Source organism: Calonectris borealis, chromosome 1 (genome assembly GCF_964195595.1).
Source record: "Calonectris borealis chromosome 1, bCalBor7.hap1.2, whole genome shotgun sequence".
Classification (NCBI taxonomy): domain Eukaryota; kingdom Metazoa; phylum Chordata; class Aves; order Procellariiformes; family Procellariidae; genus Calonectris; species Calonectris borealis.
In genome coordinates, this window is record NC_134312.1 from 38,863,040 (window position 1) to 38,879,643 (window position 16,604).

Here is a 16,604-nt window from a genome sequence, read left to right on the forward strand (position 1 = left end):
GGGAAATTACAGAACGGGGATCCCATCTTGAAGTTGGACGAAGTTGGACAAAGGTTATGCTCTGTATCGAAGAACGGTACTTCAACAGGCAACATACTGCAGGATTGGTACTGTAATTATTTCCATCCTTGAAATGAGAGACATTTCAAAAACACAAGCTTTCAGGGCAACTAATTCTTGCATCTGTCATCACATGTTATTGCCGAGTAATACGCAACCAACTGTAGCTAATCACATATAAATGGCATCTGTTACGCAATCATGCAGTATTTTATCCTATGCCCACATTGTAAAGCATGATAGATGAGTACCATTTTAAGAGGAATAAAAGGCTACTGAAAATACATATGGAAAAGTAAATTCTCATTTACTTTACTAAAACTTGGAAAATGTCTTAAATAAAACTATTTTATTTCCAATCTGTGCATTTGCATTCTCTCATATTAATAAAAACAGAATCGGTTTTACTTTCAGTTATTTAGTTCCTACAATATTTCAGTTACAGACAGCAGTGAAATACTTCTTTGTTCAAAACAACTTTCTCTTTCCGAATTAAAGTCAGACTGACACTTTGTCTTTTTACTTACAGTTCATGCAGTCTTGGTTGTTGATTTCAGCGTACAATCTCTTTCAAGTTACATGTTAAAAGCCCGTTTTCATTAATTACCAGATGTTAAAAGCAACACAAATCGGCACAACAAAAGTAATTTTACAGAATTTAAAGGATATGGTGAGTTTACAGAATCCTTTGGTTAAATTTACTAAAAGACAAGTTACATTGACAGAGACCACAGTACAGAAACCATTTACAGTTTCATTGTTTTTAGGATTTCCTTTAGCATTTTCAGCACTCACAATATAAAAGATGAAGATCCTCCCCCCTCAAGAAGACAGATAACCGCAGACACTTCGTCTATTCAAAGGCACTCAGCTTGCTTTTTGCATTTTCTTTTTTTTTAAGTTTGGCAGACACCAAGTTGATATTGCTTTCATCATTTGCTGGCCTAAAAGTCTCTTCAAAAAGTTCATGCAACACAACAAATTATAGTCAATGGCCAAGCAGAAAAATATCATGTACTTATTTGGGATTTTTTTTTGTGAGTAAAATACTCATGATCTTACAAAACTCTGATTTTACCAGACTAGGCCTTTGGCCAATTTTGATTTTTTTTTCCCTTTAACACGCTGTGCCTTCAGCTTCTTTCTCTGCCTGGAATTCATCCATATTGGGTACTGTCCATGCTGGTCTAGAAGAGTTTTTTTGTTTCGTTTATTATCTATGTCCATTTTGCAGTCATCTGAAAAAGAAAGGTATTTATAGTGAGTAAAATACATGAATGAGCTTCATAGAAGCTATTTAATTACAAGATTCACAAAAATGATGCAAAAATATCCCTACGCACAATAGAGAGCTGAAGGCTTCATACACTGAAGGCGCTTTCCAAACCAATACAACTGCAACCCAGGAACTTCAACAGCTGATAGTAAATACGCAGAATTTTCCCTGAAGACCCATGTCTGGGCAAAGCACCTTATTCTTTGGTCTGCCATCTGTTCCAATACTGTGTCTAAAAACATTGTGTGTGGTCTCCATCAAATGCTGCAACCATACAGGAAGCCATAGGCTTACTGAAACATATGCAGAATTAAACACTTTTTATGATGTCATGTTTAAGATCTGTTCTAAAAAATGAAATTAATGTGAGTGGAAGATGAAGACAGGTAAAGAGAAGAATAAAGAGAAAAGCTGAAATACAATGACAGTACGAAGCATGAACCAGTGATGCTACATTTGCCTCAAAAAGGGAGCACAAGGTCAAATCTAATATATTTAGAGACAGAAATAGAGGATTAATCTCTAGGATCAGGAAGATTGCCTGTGACATGGTCACTCCCAAGAACGGTGTCCCCAGCTAGCTAACACCACATGAACGTCACGTCTCGGTGAGAGAAGACAACTACAAGGGCAACACCTTGTTAAGTATAGATTTGAACTGTGCTCTACTATTTAATTTCAGCCTTGTTTCCAAACCACCCATGTGCAACTCTAAAAGCTTTATCAGAGCTTTTACAGAGAGGAAAAACCACTTTTTTCTGTTGTGCCTGTCTGATGTTGGGAGACAAAGTTCATGAGGAAAAGGCCAACGTGCTGCTTCAATAGTTGAAGCATGCCGACAGTCTACAGGGATCTGCACCACAAAGACGTGCTTAGGGAGCCCTAAAGTTGGGATACAAATACTTGTAGTCAGCAGAGAATCAGCACGGGGCCTACTGCCTGCTGGCACAACCACAGACTGATCCAGCATGGGACAGGCAGCAAAAAAAGTCCCAGCTCCAGAAACCTCCTGAGACATCAAGAGAAACATAACATGAAGCCTTGTTAACAGCGCTGTTTTCCAAATGTCATAGAAGGAGAGATGGCCTCCAACAACACAACGCAAAAAAACCCAACACTCCAAAGAAAACCAACTCCATGTACATAGGCTTTTTCTCTGATTCCTGTCCTATCATATAATTGAGATTAATCTGTTACACAAATTTTGACTGCAAAAAAGCACATCCACAATAAATGTCAGCTGCAACATTAACTAAATTAAGAAATACTCCTGGATAAAAAATACCCATTGTTCACACAGCACAACGTTTTTATCATACTCTGCAATTTCAAGGATGCTGTAGGAATCAGTAACAGGAAGAAACCTATTGAGCAGAAGTGGTCCAAGGACATAAAGAAAACCTATCAAAGGGGTTAAAGACAAAGAGAAAAGGACCAAGAAAAAAAGCTATAGAAGTAGGTTATTGAAGCAGACTCAATGGATATGATTATCTTGAAAAATAAGTGCATGCTCACAAAGTTTTAAAAACAGCTACAAAACCATCGTTGACCAAGGCTAGCCAGACCTTCCATTATTTTTTTTCGTAACAACAAAACTTGAAAAAAAAAGAATTATTTCACAGAGTGCTGTGAATGGAAATATGTCCCTAATATACACCTATATACTTTCTTAGGCTGGAAAATTATTCACCTACCTACGGAAAGCGCATATTCTGGATGAAGCTTTCATCTACTTCAGTCCTTATAACATTTGGCGATGTGAACTCCCTTGTGTCCACAAACAGTGCTGGAAAGTCCTCTCAAAGAAGACACCATTATTTTCACAAAACTTGTAGTTGTTTTGTGAAAAATATATATATTCTTAGGTATTTCTGAGGCTGCTATCTCAACAAAGGCCAAGTGAAACTGGCCACTTGTAGAAAAGTTGCCAGCAGACTTGGAAGGGGGTGCAGGAATGACAGCTAGCCAGGCATTTGCTTCAGAAACTAGGTTTAAGACAATGATGTTTCCTCCAGCTTCAGCATCAGTATCAGAAGGCTGACAATGTTCCAAAACATTTTGGAAATTCAATTCTAACAATCCCATAAAGAACAACTTTTACATCTGGTTTATAGGACAAATCAGAACCACGGATAAAGTTACAAATTATACTCCAAGCTACCCTTAATTGAGCAAGTATTTTTATATAGCATTCCATTTCCATTTTCAGTATAGTTTACAGGCTCTGCTATTCAACCTCACACTTCCCTGTCCTTCCTAATTTCTGAAACACTGACAAAACTGGCTGCGTGACTGACGGTGATTACTAGCATTATTCTGTATCCCCACTGTGGTGTCTTCAAGAGACTTCTGCATGCCACATAAAAAGCTCACATCAGCAATATCATAACACCTTAAGTGGCATAAATTGGAGAAGCAAAAAGACTATGACTGCAGTTTTGGAAAAAGAAGGTGTCTTTCTGACCCTGTCCAGTACATAGCTATTTAAGATCTTGGGCTATTTAAGATCTTGGAAATCCCTGGGTTACTTCCTTTACAGACTACATCCTATTCAAGGAATAGAGAGGAAGATGGCATTATCTGTAGACACCTCATACCACCCACTCCTGCACCACGTGCAATGCAGCATTAATTAGCATACAAAAAACAGGGTCCCTAATACCCCTACCTTTAGACAGTACATTTAAAAAGGAAAAAAAAATACTCTATCCTTGATAAAATCTCTACGAAATTACTTTAGATTTAGGTCCAACTTTTATATGCTTAGTGTCCTCCTTAAACTAGGACAGAAATCATATCCTATCTCCAATTTAACAGCAAATATAATGCTGTGATTGGAAAAACTGCTAAGTGATGAATCCTCACTCACCTGATGTCTTCACAAAGAAATGTCTCTCCATAAAATACTACATACTTTAAATCAAATGTTAATAAGTTTGTTCCACGAGTGACCGGATGCAATATAGAAGCTAATGTTGTGAAATGACCACATTCAATGATTTAATAGCATCTCTTGGCTTTAAAAGATAAAGATTTGATTTTCCAAAGCACTATTCTCAACCTGTAATAATCATAAGTCTGATCACGATAGCGGAAGTCACAGGAACAATAATAAATACACCGCAGGACATCCCTGCACTTGGGTGGTTGCAACAGAAGAACTGATATAGTGAAAAACACGCTAGAAACGTGACGGGGGGTGGTGGGGTGGGAGGAAAGGATAGCCGGGCTCTGAAAAGGCAGGTCTTGGGCAACCCAGGGCCGGGTGACAGCCGGCGCGGGCACCTCGGCCTCCCGCGGGCCCCTCTCCGGTTTGCCAGCGGGGCCCTCCCGTAACTCCAGCGCCGCCCAGCGAGAGCCCAACTCACCCCCTTGCTCGAGGACTTTCCTGGGGGGCAGCACGGTCGCCACCTCCTTGACCTCCTCCATGACGACGTCCGCTTTGGGTCCCAAGATTTTCTTCAGCCTCTCCAGCTCCTTGGGCGCGTTCTTCTTCCTCTTCTCCGCCCGCATCTTCCTCTTCCATTTGCTCCTCAGGCTTTTCGCCATGTCCTTAGGGAAGAGGGAAATGGTGAGGGCGAGGCAAGCGCAGGGCAGGGGAGCCGTTAAGGCGGCGCGGGCGCCATTACCTCAGCTGCCGCCCTCCCAACGGCCGAGCAGCGCGCGGACACAGGGACCGCCCTTCCCCCCGCTCACGCCAGCCGCGCACGAGGCCCGCCGTCCACGCTTCCGCTTCGCTGCGTTCGCTCTCCGCGCATGCGCAGGGCGGCGCAGGCTGACGCGTCCGGGCCCCGCCCCCATAGAGCTTCTCCAGCCTCTCCGCGGTACGGCCGGTTCTACCGTAACTCTCCGAGCGAGCGCTCCGCCGCCGCTCCGGCGGGAGGAAGGCGAGTCCCGCCTCGCCCCGCCGCCCTCCTACCTCGAGTTGCGCTACGGACCAGCTGTGCGCAGCGGGCCGTGCGCTGCGGTGTGATGTCCCACCACCGCTGTGTGTGAAGGGTGGTGGGGGCGGATGAGCAAATAAACACGTATTTCATCACCGGGAAAAAAGTGAAGTTTTATTTTTAGCTACTGCCACACATTTCTTAATGAAACCCTAAGACAGAAGAGAGAAATCATCACAGTTGCTCAAAGCAATCTGCAGTTGTACTTCGGTAGCCTCAGCCAGCCAAGTTCCAGCACAGAAAGCATACGTCGGCCCCGCCTGTGGCAGGACACGGGACGTTCCCCAAGTACTGCCCCGCCTTTTTGCTAACCCGTCTGACAGGACAGGTGAGCAGGAACAGTGCTGCGACTCCAGCGCTGCGTATGAAGTAAGAAAGCCTTTCAAAATTGTTTCTACCCCGCCTGCCATCCCAGGATTTCCGCAGCCTGGAAACAGCCGCTGCCGCGGCACCCCCCCCCCCGCCAGGCAGGGCTTGCCTGTCCAGCCGGGGTTTACAGCGCTCCTCCCCAGCGCCCCCCGGTTCCCAGCCTCGGCTGCAAGAAGAGACTAGAGGTTTTCCAATTTTTATTGACAGCCCATTAACCTTAATATACACAAGTTGATAAAATGCCAGAATCCACCTCCAAATGATTTTTCAGAACACTGAAAGATAGGCAATAAATAATACTTAAATGAAGAACATTCCCTTTAATTGTTTTAATACCCTCCCAGTTTACACAATAATCTGACAGCCCTTAACAAGAACAGAGCATCTCTGTTAGAGACAGCATTCCATTTTACCAAACAAAAACTAGAAAAAATTTCAGCTTAGTAAAACATTGCACAATGATAAACTCGGGCTACCCTTATGCGGTACACACACTTGCAATCCCAAAGGAAACATTTCCAGCAGCTACAGAATAGCGGAGAGAGGCTTACTCTGGAGCAATCAGAAGTTGGCAAACATTTTAATCATGAATTATGTCAAGTGCAAATTAAGTGATTAAAAAAGTGACTGAAATGATGACAGCATGTTAACTACATAAAATATATATATTCTAGAGAAGAACTTAGCTACATAAAAAGCCTTTTTTTCCTAAGGAGGGATCAATATTCATGGAATGAAAAAGTAATAAAGATTCAGTCTCTAGAAGACAGAACTACACAGTCTGTAGATCATCCAAACACTATCTAGGTACTTAACTTTATATACGCTATAGTCAAACCACACCGCTTTTGACTATTTTTTATTAAATGCTTCCAGTAAACGCAGCAGGTGTAAGAACAAATTGATGATGTCCAAGTAGAGATTGATTGCAGCCAGTATGTACTCTTCAGGGGATAATTTGTGCATCAGCAAATGAGTATCATAAATAATAAATCCACAGAACAGAAGAGCTCCAGCGGCAGCAAACACCAACTCTGTTGTCTCACTGTAGAAAAACAGCTGGAGGCAAATGAAACATGAAAAAAAAAATTTGTAAACTTCATTTTCTTTTTAATATTAAAATCCCTGCATAATGATATGCCGCATTTAAAACAAGGATACACACTGTCTTTTTACTGTTTTACTGCACACAAATACAATATTACAATGACATTTCAATGTTCTTCTTTCATATAGTCCCCAGTCACACAATCTCTTTAACTGAGTAAAAGTGCCTCTACTTAAGGAAGCTCTGGTCTCCAGAATATTAGCAACAGCAGAAAAATTAGAAAAAGAAAATACAATTAAAACCCAAATCTCCTTCCCATTCTCTCAATCAAGTAGTGGATCTCGACTGACAATTTTTTTCAATCAACACAAATACCACTTCTACATTAGCAAGAACAGCATCCAACAAAAATTTGAATTGGAAATGAATGGTTAAAAGATCACCAGCGTGATCTACAACAGTAATGGATCTGGTTAGGAATTTTCGTTCATTAAGCTATATTGGACTGTCCAAAACCAGTTATACCAAAGTTATAACTTTGTTATACCAGAAGTTAGTTAGATTTATATTAAAGAATGTTTTTTAACCTTGAACACAAGGTATCTTACCCTCAAGAAACCCGAGAAGATTAAAATCCACAAACAAGCAAAGAGGCTGAAAAAAAAAACAACCTGTGAGCAATAATATCTTTTCTTTTAAATTTTACTTAAAATCTCTTCCCTTCCTACAAAACCTCTTCACAGTACATTTGGTAAGAAAATGTCCATAATTCTTACAGGCCAACTCTTCATTGGTATCAGCAGTAGAACTCGGTTTTATAAAACCGTCACAAGTTATGTCCTAAATTTACTTTTTTAAAAATATTTGAAGCAGCTGCCTTCTGCCTCAGTGAAAAGTCCGGGTAAACTAGCATAATACTACAGTTTTAAGAATCATAATCACAAGAAAGAATTTCTTATCAAGAAAGCAGAACTGCATAAAATTAATAATTTAAGATAAATAACACGCTCACCATTCCCTTGAGGCAGGTTCTATTGACCTGTATTCATTATTATATCTGCAAAGCTTGCTTTAAAAACAGGAAAAACTAGCTTAGCGGGAAAAAAAAAAAAATCATCAATACGACAACATACCTTGCTCCAAATTTGCTGAAGTCTCTCTTTGACTGCAAGGTATATACAGTCAGTCCAAGAAATACAGCAGTAGTAAGAATAAAGGCTTGCAAGACGACAGACACATCATAGAAACTGACTATAAACAGAAAAAGTAAACTGTCATTTGAAGAACACTACACTATGGATTTGCTAAGTTATCTTTTGAGGAAACAGAAGTTTAAACTTTCACAGACAGGAAAAAAAAAATCTTAACTGTGAACAAAAAAAAGTAAATTATGCGTGAACTTGTCTTTGCACTTCAAAATCATGACCATAGGACTCACAGACCCTTGCACTAAGTTTGTCATTTATAGTATGGCTGTAGCGTCTTAAATGGAGATAACCGACCTTCCCTACTCACAATAAGAAATAAATTAAAAAAAGAAAATAAGTATTTTAAACCTAGATATGTGGGATCTTAAGGAAAAAGCTATCTGAATTTTTCATGATACTGAAACAAAGAAAAAAAAAAATCACAACACAGTCAGTCCTCTATAAAGGCTCATAAAAGTTTTGATTAGGGGGTAGGAGGGGAAAGATAAGAGAAATGAGTGGAACCTTTTTCTTCCCTCCTTTCTCCTTAAGCTTTCCTTTCCCCAAACAACTTTTTTTTGCAGGAGATCATAAGCCACAATGAAGAGGTTTCATCTTATGCTGGAAGCTATAGCACAAGGTGGCTTCTCCGCACGCTGCCCCATCTCAACCCTGACAACCAAGTACAGAACTCTCCAAACTCAAAGTAATTCCCTTGGAGGAAACAAGGTTATTTCACTTGCAGATCAGCTCTGCTTAGAGCTGCCTTACAGGAAAGAGCATTGCTAGCTGTACCGAAAGAATAGATGGCACAACTCATTTCTCACTTCAGGTTTACATAGTTTCAGTTCTGGATCAGAATCTAGTTTTCTCCCTTGATTCTCTGTTTTTTGCTAAACTCATATCACTGTCATTAAAATTTTCAAACAAGGGATTTATTATCACTTTAGTCACATCTAGGAATCTCAGACGGCAATTAGTACAACATATTGGATTCCTTTTCCAATTTCTTTAAGGAATCAGACAACAGGATGGCTACCATTTACCTGTAATGGCAACTGTGAGTGCTTCCAGTACGGTCTACAAAAAGCAAAAACAAAAAATTACGAGGACAAAAAAACCCACAAAACACTTACACAGAGACTTCACATGCAATGAGCCCCATTCTGCTACATAATCCCAGCATGCATTACATTAGCTCTCTTGTTAAATCTTTGTATATGAAAACATGTTTAATTTTCAACAAGAAAATGGCACTCATACTGTCTTACTGTGCTGGAAGTTGTCATGCTACATAAAAATAATACAATATAAACTGAAAATGAATGAGAGGCAGTCCCTACAGAAAAATGCCACTTAGGTTTTCTACTCAAAGCACACACACTTCTTACGAACTATTCAAGGGGCTATAAAATTTCTCAGAGCTGCTACTAGAAATGAACTGTTTTCAGCTTTTTGCATGCTTTTCAATTTTTGAAATACTTTCATCCAACACTCTTAATATCTCATTAGACAGCTAAGCGTCTACATCAATTTCCTTTTCCCACTTGTCCTTGTTTTGAAACAGCTAACTTAAGATCAAATATATTATCGCTGTCTGGGCTGAAGGCTAGTATGGGCCCTGAGTTTTTCTAAAAGGTAATTTCAAATTAAGTTTCATTACAATAAAAGATGAGAAAAGTATCTACGGCATGAACCAAGAGGTCAGAAATAACAGAACGTTTAACCCATATTTTGTTTAAACCAATTTGTCACACACAGATTTGAATCCTTCTATTCTTACGCAATGTAATACTTAAACTGTCATACCACAAACTCCCATACCACATTTGGCCAAACTATGAGATCACTCCTTGTTACAGGTGCACGTTGAAAGTTTTCAAACATTTTATTCTCCTGCAAGAGTTCTGAAGTCAGGAAGCATATAACTGCATTACAATTTAAACAGTCTATTTACTTACACAGCAAAGCTGCCTTCCCATTTTATCACAAATACAATTTAGGCAACTCCTAAAGCATCAAATTCAAATGGTGCTACTGTGACTTCTTTTCAGAAGACTGATTTGCTACATAATCCAAAATATCCAAGAGCAACAGTTAGCCCACATCCACAAATTTGCAACATCAGGCAGGAGACTGAAATTTGAGGACAACTCTGATTGAGCCGCCTGTGTTGGAAACATGCTCAGAATTTAGCATCAAAAAGAAAACAATGAATGAAATAAACACACATGGCTGGTTGCATTTGGGTCTCTTCTAGAGGTTGTCCCTTAAACAAATAAGGTAACAGAAATGCCTCCTTCTTTCCTACTGAGCAGTTTCATAGAAAAATCACTGATATCAACAGAACAGTGACAGCAGGCAGATATATTTATACTCTTACACACAAAAAAAAAGCTTGTTCAACCTGATTTCAAGTTCTAACACTCTTCCCAAAAAGATGCTGGAAGAAACCTGAAGTAGAGGATATCTAGAACAACCTGTGGATAGAACCTCCAAAAAATAACTCAGAACTTCGTGAGTGTATAGCCACCACTAGTTTGCTTCAAGGAGGTCATCACAATGAAAGATATTCTAGGAATTATTACAATTGAATTTACATAAATACTTACAAATCCAAAAAGCAGGTATAAATTAACAGGATGCTGGTGTCTGTAGAGGGTCAGTGCCACGATTATAGCCAAAGATCCAAAGCCAGATATCAAAAGCAAGGCAGGCCTGTAAAGTTTCATACAAAAAAGTCACCAAAATGAAAATAAAATACCCGGTAGACTAAAAAACAGTTTATATAAAACCAAGTTTTTAAGTGATCACCTAGATAAAGATACTGCTCTGTATATCCAAAGTAAATGCAAAACAAGTTTTACAATAAAACTGCTCTAAAACATACCACCACAGATAATCAGTTAAAAATAGTACAGTCACAAGTAAAGACAATTTTTTCACACTGAAGCTCAAGATTGCCCAGGAATCCATCACCTGGCGATGACCCCGTATGAAAAGGAAAATCTATCTGTACTAAACTAACAGCATTAAAGTGTATGTAACATTTTGCCTATTAAGAACTCCACATTCAGGGAGTTCATTTTTATAAGTACTTGAATGCAACAAACATGGGCACTAACTGCACCAAAGAAAATCAGTACTGACCAGTAAGTATCGCTATAATTAAATCATTCAGCAGCCCTCCAAGCAAAAACTGGGCCAAAATCAAACACAAAATCACAACAGTTTTAGGTGAGCAGGATGATTTTAAATTATCAGATTTAAGTAGAAAACTGTAGTTTTACAACCTGTTGTATAAACCATAGCTTATATAGAAACTTTCATATAGCGTTTTATGCTCCTTTTTTATTTGGGCTTTGAAGTGAAAGTAAAAGCAAAGTCTGCAAGTGCACTTGGGGGAAACCAGAAACTGGACTCAGTGCTCTCCTTCTTTCCCCACTTGTTGTTTTCCCCTGCCCATTCACCACAGTTTGGTTTTTGAGACTTTTTTTTTTTCTCATGAGAATCTGAGAGGCAAAAAGATGCAAGCCCACAGGAATTTTAGCAGGCTAGTTTTCAGGAAAAAAACCACACAAACAAACAAAAGAAGATGGGGGAGGGAAGGAGAGGAGTAAGACATGATTCAGCTTTTTGGAACAGGTACCTATAAACAACAGCATTCCTAACAGATTCTAAAAGCAGATACTCAGACCATAAAACAAGAAATGTCAATAATTAAGATGTTCTGCAACTGATGTATAGATTTTCATAGCGTAAATATTAAAATAAGCACTATTAATAAAGTATTGATTAAAATAAACTTTAATGATAGTAATAAAAATAAATTTTAATAATAAACCAAGGAGAAAAATGTCAGAAAAATTATTTCCTAATCAGGTTACAAAATTTCTATTACAGAATACAAACACAGGGTATAAAAATGATTAGGAATACTGAAGTGTTCCAGAGCAACAAACTACATAAACTATCCTTAACATATGATAAACAGCCCCATTTCATTTTAGTATTTACCTTTCATGAACAAATGCCTGCACTCCAGTAGAGTACAGAAAAATTGCAGATGTGACTGTGGTCAAAAGAACTTGAATGGAAAGAATGCTGTAGACTTTCCGTAGAAAAGCTAGAATAACAAAAATAAAAGTGGAATCACTTCTGAGTTACACTTACAAAGTTCAACAGTAAATCAGATACAAGTTTTCTGTTTGATAAGGAACCGTTAGAAACTCTTTATACAGTGAAAAAGCACAGAAGCCATTTTTCCTTAAAAAACTGACACAGTATTCCAGCAAAATTACATTTATTCCTGGACATCATTATTTAAACAATAACAACGATGACAAAAGAAATACAAAAAACATTTGCAAGGAATTTACTTCAGACTATTTTAAAAACTACATACACCTAATCTCACTAAGAAATTACTAACAGTATACCTTCTCCATCACGTTGCTAGTATCTAATGGACCTAAATGAAGAAAGGTTAACTTGGAAGTTCTGTGGGAGATAGAAACAGCCATAAAAGTTTAGAAAAGAAAAACCTTTACAGTAATATCTATTTGATTGACCTTCTGCCATGTTAGATATCGTTCATCATCATTTGCAACTTCCATTGTACTGAACGGTATCTACAGATACAAACTGCTAGAAAAAATAAAAAATCCCAGAATTAAGCTAACAGGCTTCATAATTCTAGAATCATGAAGATGGAGAGTGGTTCAGGACATACAGATATATCATACAGATATTCTCTGCTCTGACTGGAAGGAGACCAAGTCCATTAGGCAAAATGCTCTGAAAGGAAGAATAAGCTTACAGTGAAAATCCATTAAATCCTTAACAGAACAGCCTAAACAAGGTTAAGAGCAGATACTATGAGAAGCTGAATTACCTGCTTGCAGCAAGTAAAGTTAAACATATTTGTAAGCCATGAAGGACTGGGGCCTACTCTGTTGTAATAAACCGAACAAACCTAGAGGTAGCCTGCTATCTAGCAAAGCCTTCTCCCCACATTATTAAATGCATCTGCAATTTTGCTAATGGCAATACCTCTTTCATATTTCCTATGGCGTCCTTTATTTTCCAAACAAGATAAAACTGTTTTTTGTAGGAAGAGGTCTCCTGTTTATCAGAAATATCTAATAAAAAATTCACAGCACACAGCTGTTTTTATTCCAAGATGTATCCAATAACACTATAGCTATTTCAGCAAGGATTACTGATCAGGCACCATCTACAAGAGTATTCAATGCATTTGAGACCTGCATATTAACAGCAAAGCAGTATCTCATGGCCACTAATATGACCTTATAGCACGCAAACACCTCAGCGGAAGAGACAATATTTTACCACCTCACAGAAGAAATTCAAATCCCTCTGTCTCCTGGTTCAACTACTGTAATTACGGGCACCAATTTTAGCTTTTATACATCTTATGTATCTTGTTTGGGCTTCAAAATGCATCACTCTGGGGAAAATCAAGTCCGAATCTATATGGGTTTAATCCCTCTCATAAAAAGACCTGCCCCCTATACACTGAAATGATAAAATCCAGCCTTTCGCCAGCCATCCATCTTTTTCTCACCCTCGATGCTCAACCTGGACTAAGTAACGCCCTGGCTCCCCGCCCACAGCCTTTACCCAGAAGGTTAAAATATTGCGCAGAACCTGAATTCAGCGAAACGCCACAGGCGGCGGGGTTGACAGAGAGGAACTTGTTGGGAGCACGGGGGTACGACAGCCCCTTTGACCGCCCAGACAGGGGAGGCAGCAGGGGCCGCTCCGCAAGGGCTGGGGGGGGCCTGAAGGGGGGAACTCGTGGCGGGGCGGCCTTACGCATCCCCCGCCCCAGTCCCTACCCATGCGGATGTGGACACTGGCCGAGGCCACGTTCGTGCCATAGTTGAAGTCATCTTCGATGGAGCTCCGCGGGTAGAGCTGCTCCGCCGCCGCCATCGCCGCCGCCGCCTCCCACAGCAACGGCGACAACCGCCCCGCTTCCGGGAGAGACAGTCGCACCCCGCACCGCCGAGCAGGGCCCTCCGCCGAGCGGCCGAGCTCGTCGATCGCGGCTGCCCGCCTTCACAGGGGGCGCTGTGGGGGCGGCCGGGCGGCGGCGGCGGCGGCGGCGGGGGCGCCGGCGGCGGGGGTGTCGGCGCTGCGCGGCGCCGGGCCGTACCCGACCGTACCCGACCGGCTCTTCCCGCCTGGCGTCCCCCGCTGTCGCTGCAGACTGGGCAGAGTCTGCAGCGGGAGGGAGGCAGGGCTGAGGAGAGCGGCGGCGGCCACCGGGTGGCGGTGCCAACGGCTGCCGCCGGGCCGCGGGTGGCTGCGGGACTCGGCTTGGTGTGCCTGGGCGGAGAGTGGCCTCGGGACGGGAGACACCCGCGTTCTTTAGCTTTTACATGCGGGATTTGCATGAGCAGAGTAGGATTGGGTTTCCTGCGAAGATCTCTTCAGCGTACTGACATTTACCCGCCCCGGCCTGCCCCGCGCATGATTCAGGATGGCTTGAGGAAGCATTGTGTTTGTGTTTGTCTTAAACAGCATTTCCTGTGTCTATTTTAGGTCTGAAAGGTCTGGAGAGGAAGTTCCAGTGACTGAAAAATCAGCCCTTTTACTGGTTTTCACCTTTGATTCACCTCTAGCTCCTCTGCGGGAAGAGTTCTCCAGCAAGCCGGGGCTGTACACACGCATAGCTGCGTTCAGCAATAGCTGATGAAAGAGGCTTTGGGCATTGGTGCTCACTATCAGTGTATATCCCACTAGAGATCAGTTTCACTTCTATAAACCTTTAATGCAAAGCAGAATTCTATTCAGGCTTTCTCCTAGTTATGTGCCCTATCCTTTAATTCAATAGAACACAAAGATGCTCAACATTTCTCAGTCACATAGCACTTTGTACAATCAGATTTTGTACGTGTGGAATTGCCCCCCAAAAGTTACCCAAGATGGTAGCTCACATTTAGGAATCCACAAAAGCTAAGATTTTGGGATGTGGGATGGAGAGCGCAATATGTTATTCTTTAACTTGTGAATATTATCTAAAGCATGCCAAGAAACTGAAGTGATAGACGCTTTAGAAGTGTATGTAATAGATTAGACTAAAACAAAATGCTTTTAAAGATTGGAAAATAGTGCTCTCTACTGTATTCAGATTCTCAAGGGAGAAGTAAATAAATTATATGAATCTGTGATGAAATAATTTTGAGCAAAATTCTTCTACTGAGAGATTACATTTAAGTTGCAGATACAAAAATTATGAATATGACTTTATATTCTGGGAAGTATTTATGGTTTTCCTAATGTCATTTTGCATTTTTAGTTGCTGCAGAGCAGGATCTTTCAGCTTTAATCCTGCATTTGGAGATTTATGCATTGTTTGCATTGCTGAATAGTAACTGTTTTGAAATAATTATGCTCTCTGCTTTCTTGCACGTGCCTCTGCAGAAGAACAACACTGATGTTCTCCCAGAAGAAGCATTTAGAGTTCTGGACAAGCATCCGGTGTTGCCGCCTTCTAAGACGTGCAGTGCAATTTTCTTTAAAATGCCTTTTAGAGATGGCCTCATTTCTGTGTCAAGAAACAGAAAATTTCAGAGCATTGCAGTAGAGTCGACTCCTGCAAATTTGCAAATAGTCTGAGCCTAGAGAAGACTGAAGGAGAGACATAATAGTAGTCTTCAAATACTTCACAAAAGGCTGTTGCAGTTCTCCAGCCGTGGAGAAAGTGTCACATAAGAGGTAGTGTGGCTTAAACTGCAATAAGGAAGATTCAAGGTGAAAAGTTGAGAACTTTTTTAAAGAGTAATCAGGGTAAAGCTGTGGAATAGTTAGCCTGGGATTTAGGCACAGGCTGGGAGATAGGCTATTGCAGGAAACAGGCATGTCCACCTTTGCACTTTTGCACACCCACCTCCTATGTGGAAGATGTTAGTCTGAGGTAAGCCACCAAGAAGCAGTAATGGGCTTATTCAGAAAGGCAGGAGACAAGGCAGCAAATGATTCAGTGACGCTACTCACGAGCACAATCTGCCAGGGTTGCTGCAGATGGGAATGGAAAAATTATTTACATCTGCAATACTGATAAAGCCTGCAATTTTCATGCCAAAAGAGAGCATCATTCTTGTCTTAAGACCTTTTTCTGTTACTTGCAGGCGCACACAGAATGCACTGTGCAGTGAGCAGTGCTTTGGAGTGACTGTACTGAACCAAGGTTTAATAACACCGAGCCTGGCTGAGTGCTTTCAATGTCTTTGCAATTTTCCATTCCTCACTTGGGAAAGTATACCTTATAAAATGCTAAATATGCCTTATAAAAAGCAAAGTATGTTTTACATTGCCTTTCTTTTCTGTATTTGATGTTTCCATAAACATACCTCCATCACACTATTTTTATTTGAAACCGCTGCAGTCCCACAGTGACTTGCTTAGGACTGGCGAGACGCTTCCACTCTGCGTGCGTGCATGCAGGGGTGAAAGAGCTTTCTGTTCTCCAGGTCCCGGTTTGGACTCCGGTACGGGGAAAGGAAGCTTGCTTTCACTAGGGCCCTGGTTAAGGACCGCGGACTCCTCTGTGCCTTTTGTCTGCGTTATACATAATCGGTGGCTTTGCTGGAAAAAGTCCATCTGGCGCTCAGAGGTACTTGGGAAAGGTACTTGGAGTGTTGCCAGGATTCTGCTTCTTTCCAGAGGTTTGTTTTTAAATAATTGTGCTA

General features: G+C 40.8%; 2 protein-coding genes across 5 annotated transcripts; both read right to left on the minus strand.

Annotated features, from left to right (window-relative positions):
• Positions 1-390: 390 nt before the first annotated feature.
• Positions 391-5,739, minus strand: LLPH (LLP homolog, long-term synaptic facilitation factor). 3 transcript variants are annotated; one of them, XM_075149165.1, is made up of 3 exons: positions 5,033-5,739; positions 4,705-4,888; positions 391-1,298 (listed from the first exon to the last, which is right to left on the minus strand). In XM_075149165.1, exons 1-3 carry the CDS (start codon positions 5,135-5,137, stop codon positions 1,135-1,137), a joined length of 453 nt encoding a protein of 150 aa, XP_075005266.1. In that variant the 5' UTR covers positions 5,138-5,739; the 3' UTR covers positions 391-1,134. The 3 variants fall into 3 exon arrangements, with proteins under 3 accessions (XP_075005266.1, XP_075005275.1, XP_075005283.1); XM_075149174.1 differs by having other exon boundaries at positions 4,966-5,118; XM_075149182.1 differs by lacking the exon at positions 5,033-5,739 and having other exon boundaries at positions 4,705-4,960.
• A 90-nt stretch (positions 5,740-5,829) lies between these two features.
• On the minus strand, positions 5,830-13,921 carry TMBIM4 (transmembrane BAX inhibitor motif containing 4). Of its 2 annotated transcripts, none has more exons than XM_075149152.1 (7): positions 13,746-13,921; positions 11,902-12,010; positions 10,497-10,602; positions 8,931-8,964; positions 7,831-7,948; positions 7,306-7,351; positions 5,830-6,708 (listed from the first exon to the last, which is right to left on the minus strand). In XM_075149152.1, the coding sequence occupies exons 1-7, from the start codon at positions 13,840-13,842 to the stop codon at positions 6,502-6,504; spliced, it is 717 nt and encodes a 238-aa protein (XP_075005253.1). In that variant the 5' UTR covers positions 13,843-13,921; the 3' UTR covers positions 5,830-6,501. The 2 variants fall into 2 exon arrangements, with proteins under 2 accessions (XP_075005253.1, XP_075005243.1); XM_075149142.1 differs by having other exon boundaries at positions 13,555-13,864.
• Between the last annotated feature and the right edge of the window lie 2,683 nt (positions 13,922-16,604).

Coding starts and splice junctions, on each gene's coding strand:
- TMBIM4 (XM_075149142.1), bottom strand. CDS start 13,726: ATGCGTAAGGCCGCCCCGCCACGAGTTCCCCCCTTCAGGCCCCCCCCA. Junction 12,011..13,554: donor TGGCGTTTCGCTGAATTCAG/GTTCTGCGCAAT, acceptor TTGTTATTCTAG/CTTTTCTACGGAAAGTCTAC. Junction 8,965..10,496: donor TATACCTGCTTTTTGGATTT/GTAAGTATTTAT, acceptor TGCTTTTTGTAG/ACCGTACTGGAAGCACTCAC.
- LLPH (XM_075149165.1), bottom strand. CDS start 5,137: ATGGGGGCGGGGCCCGGACGCGTCAGCCTGCGCCGCCCTGCGCATGCG. Junction 4,889..5,032: donor GGGCCTCGTGCGCGGCTGGC/GTGAGCGGGGGG, acceptor CTCTTCCCTAAG/GACATGGCGAAAAGCCTGAG. Junction 1,299..4,704: donor GAAAGTCCTCGAGCAAGGGG/GTGAGTTGGGCT, acceptor TTTCTTTTTCAG/ATGACTGCAAAATGGACATA.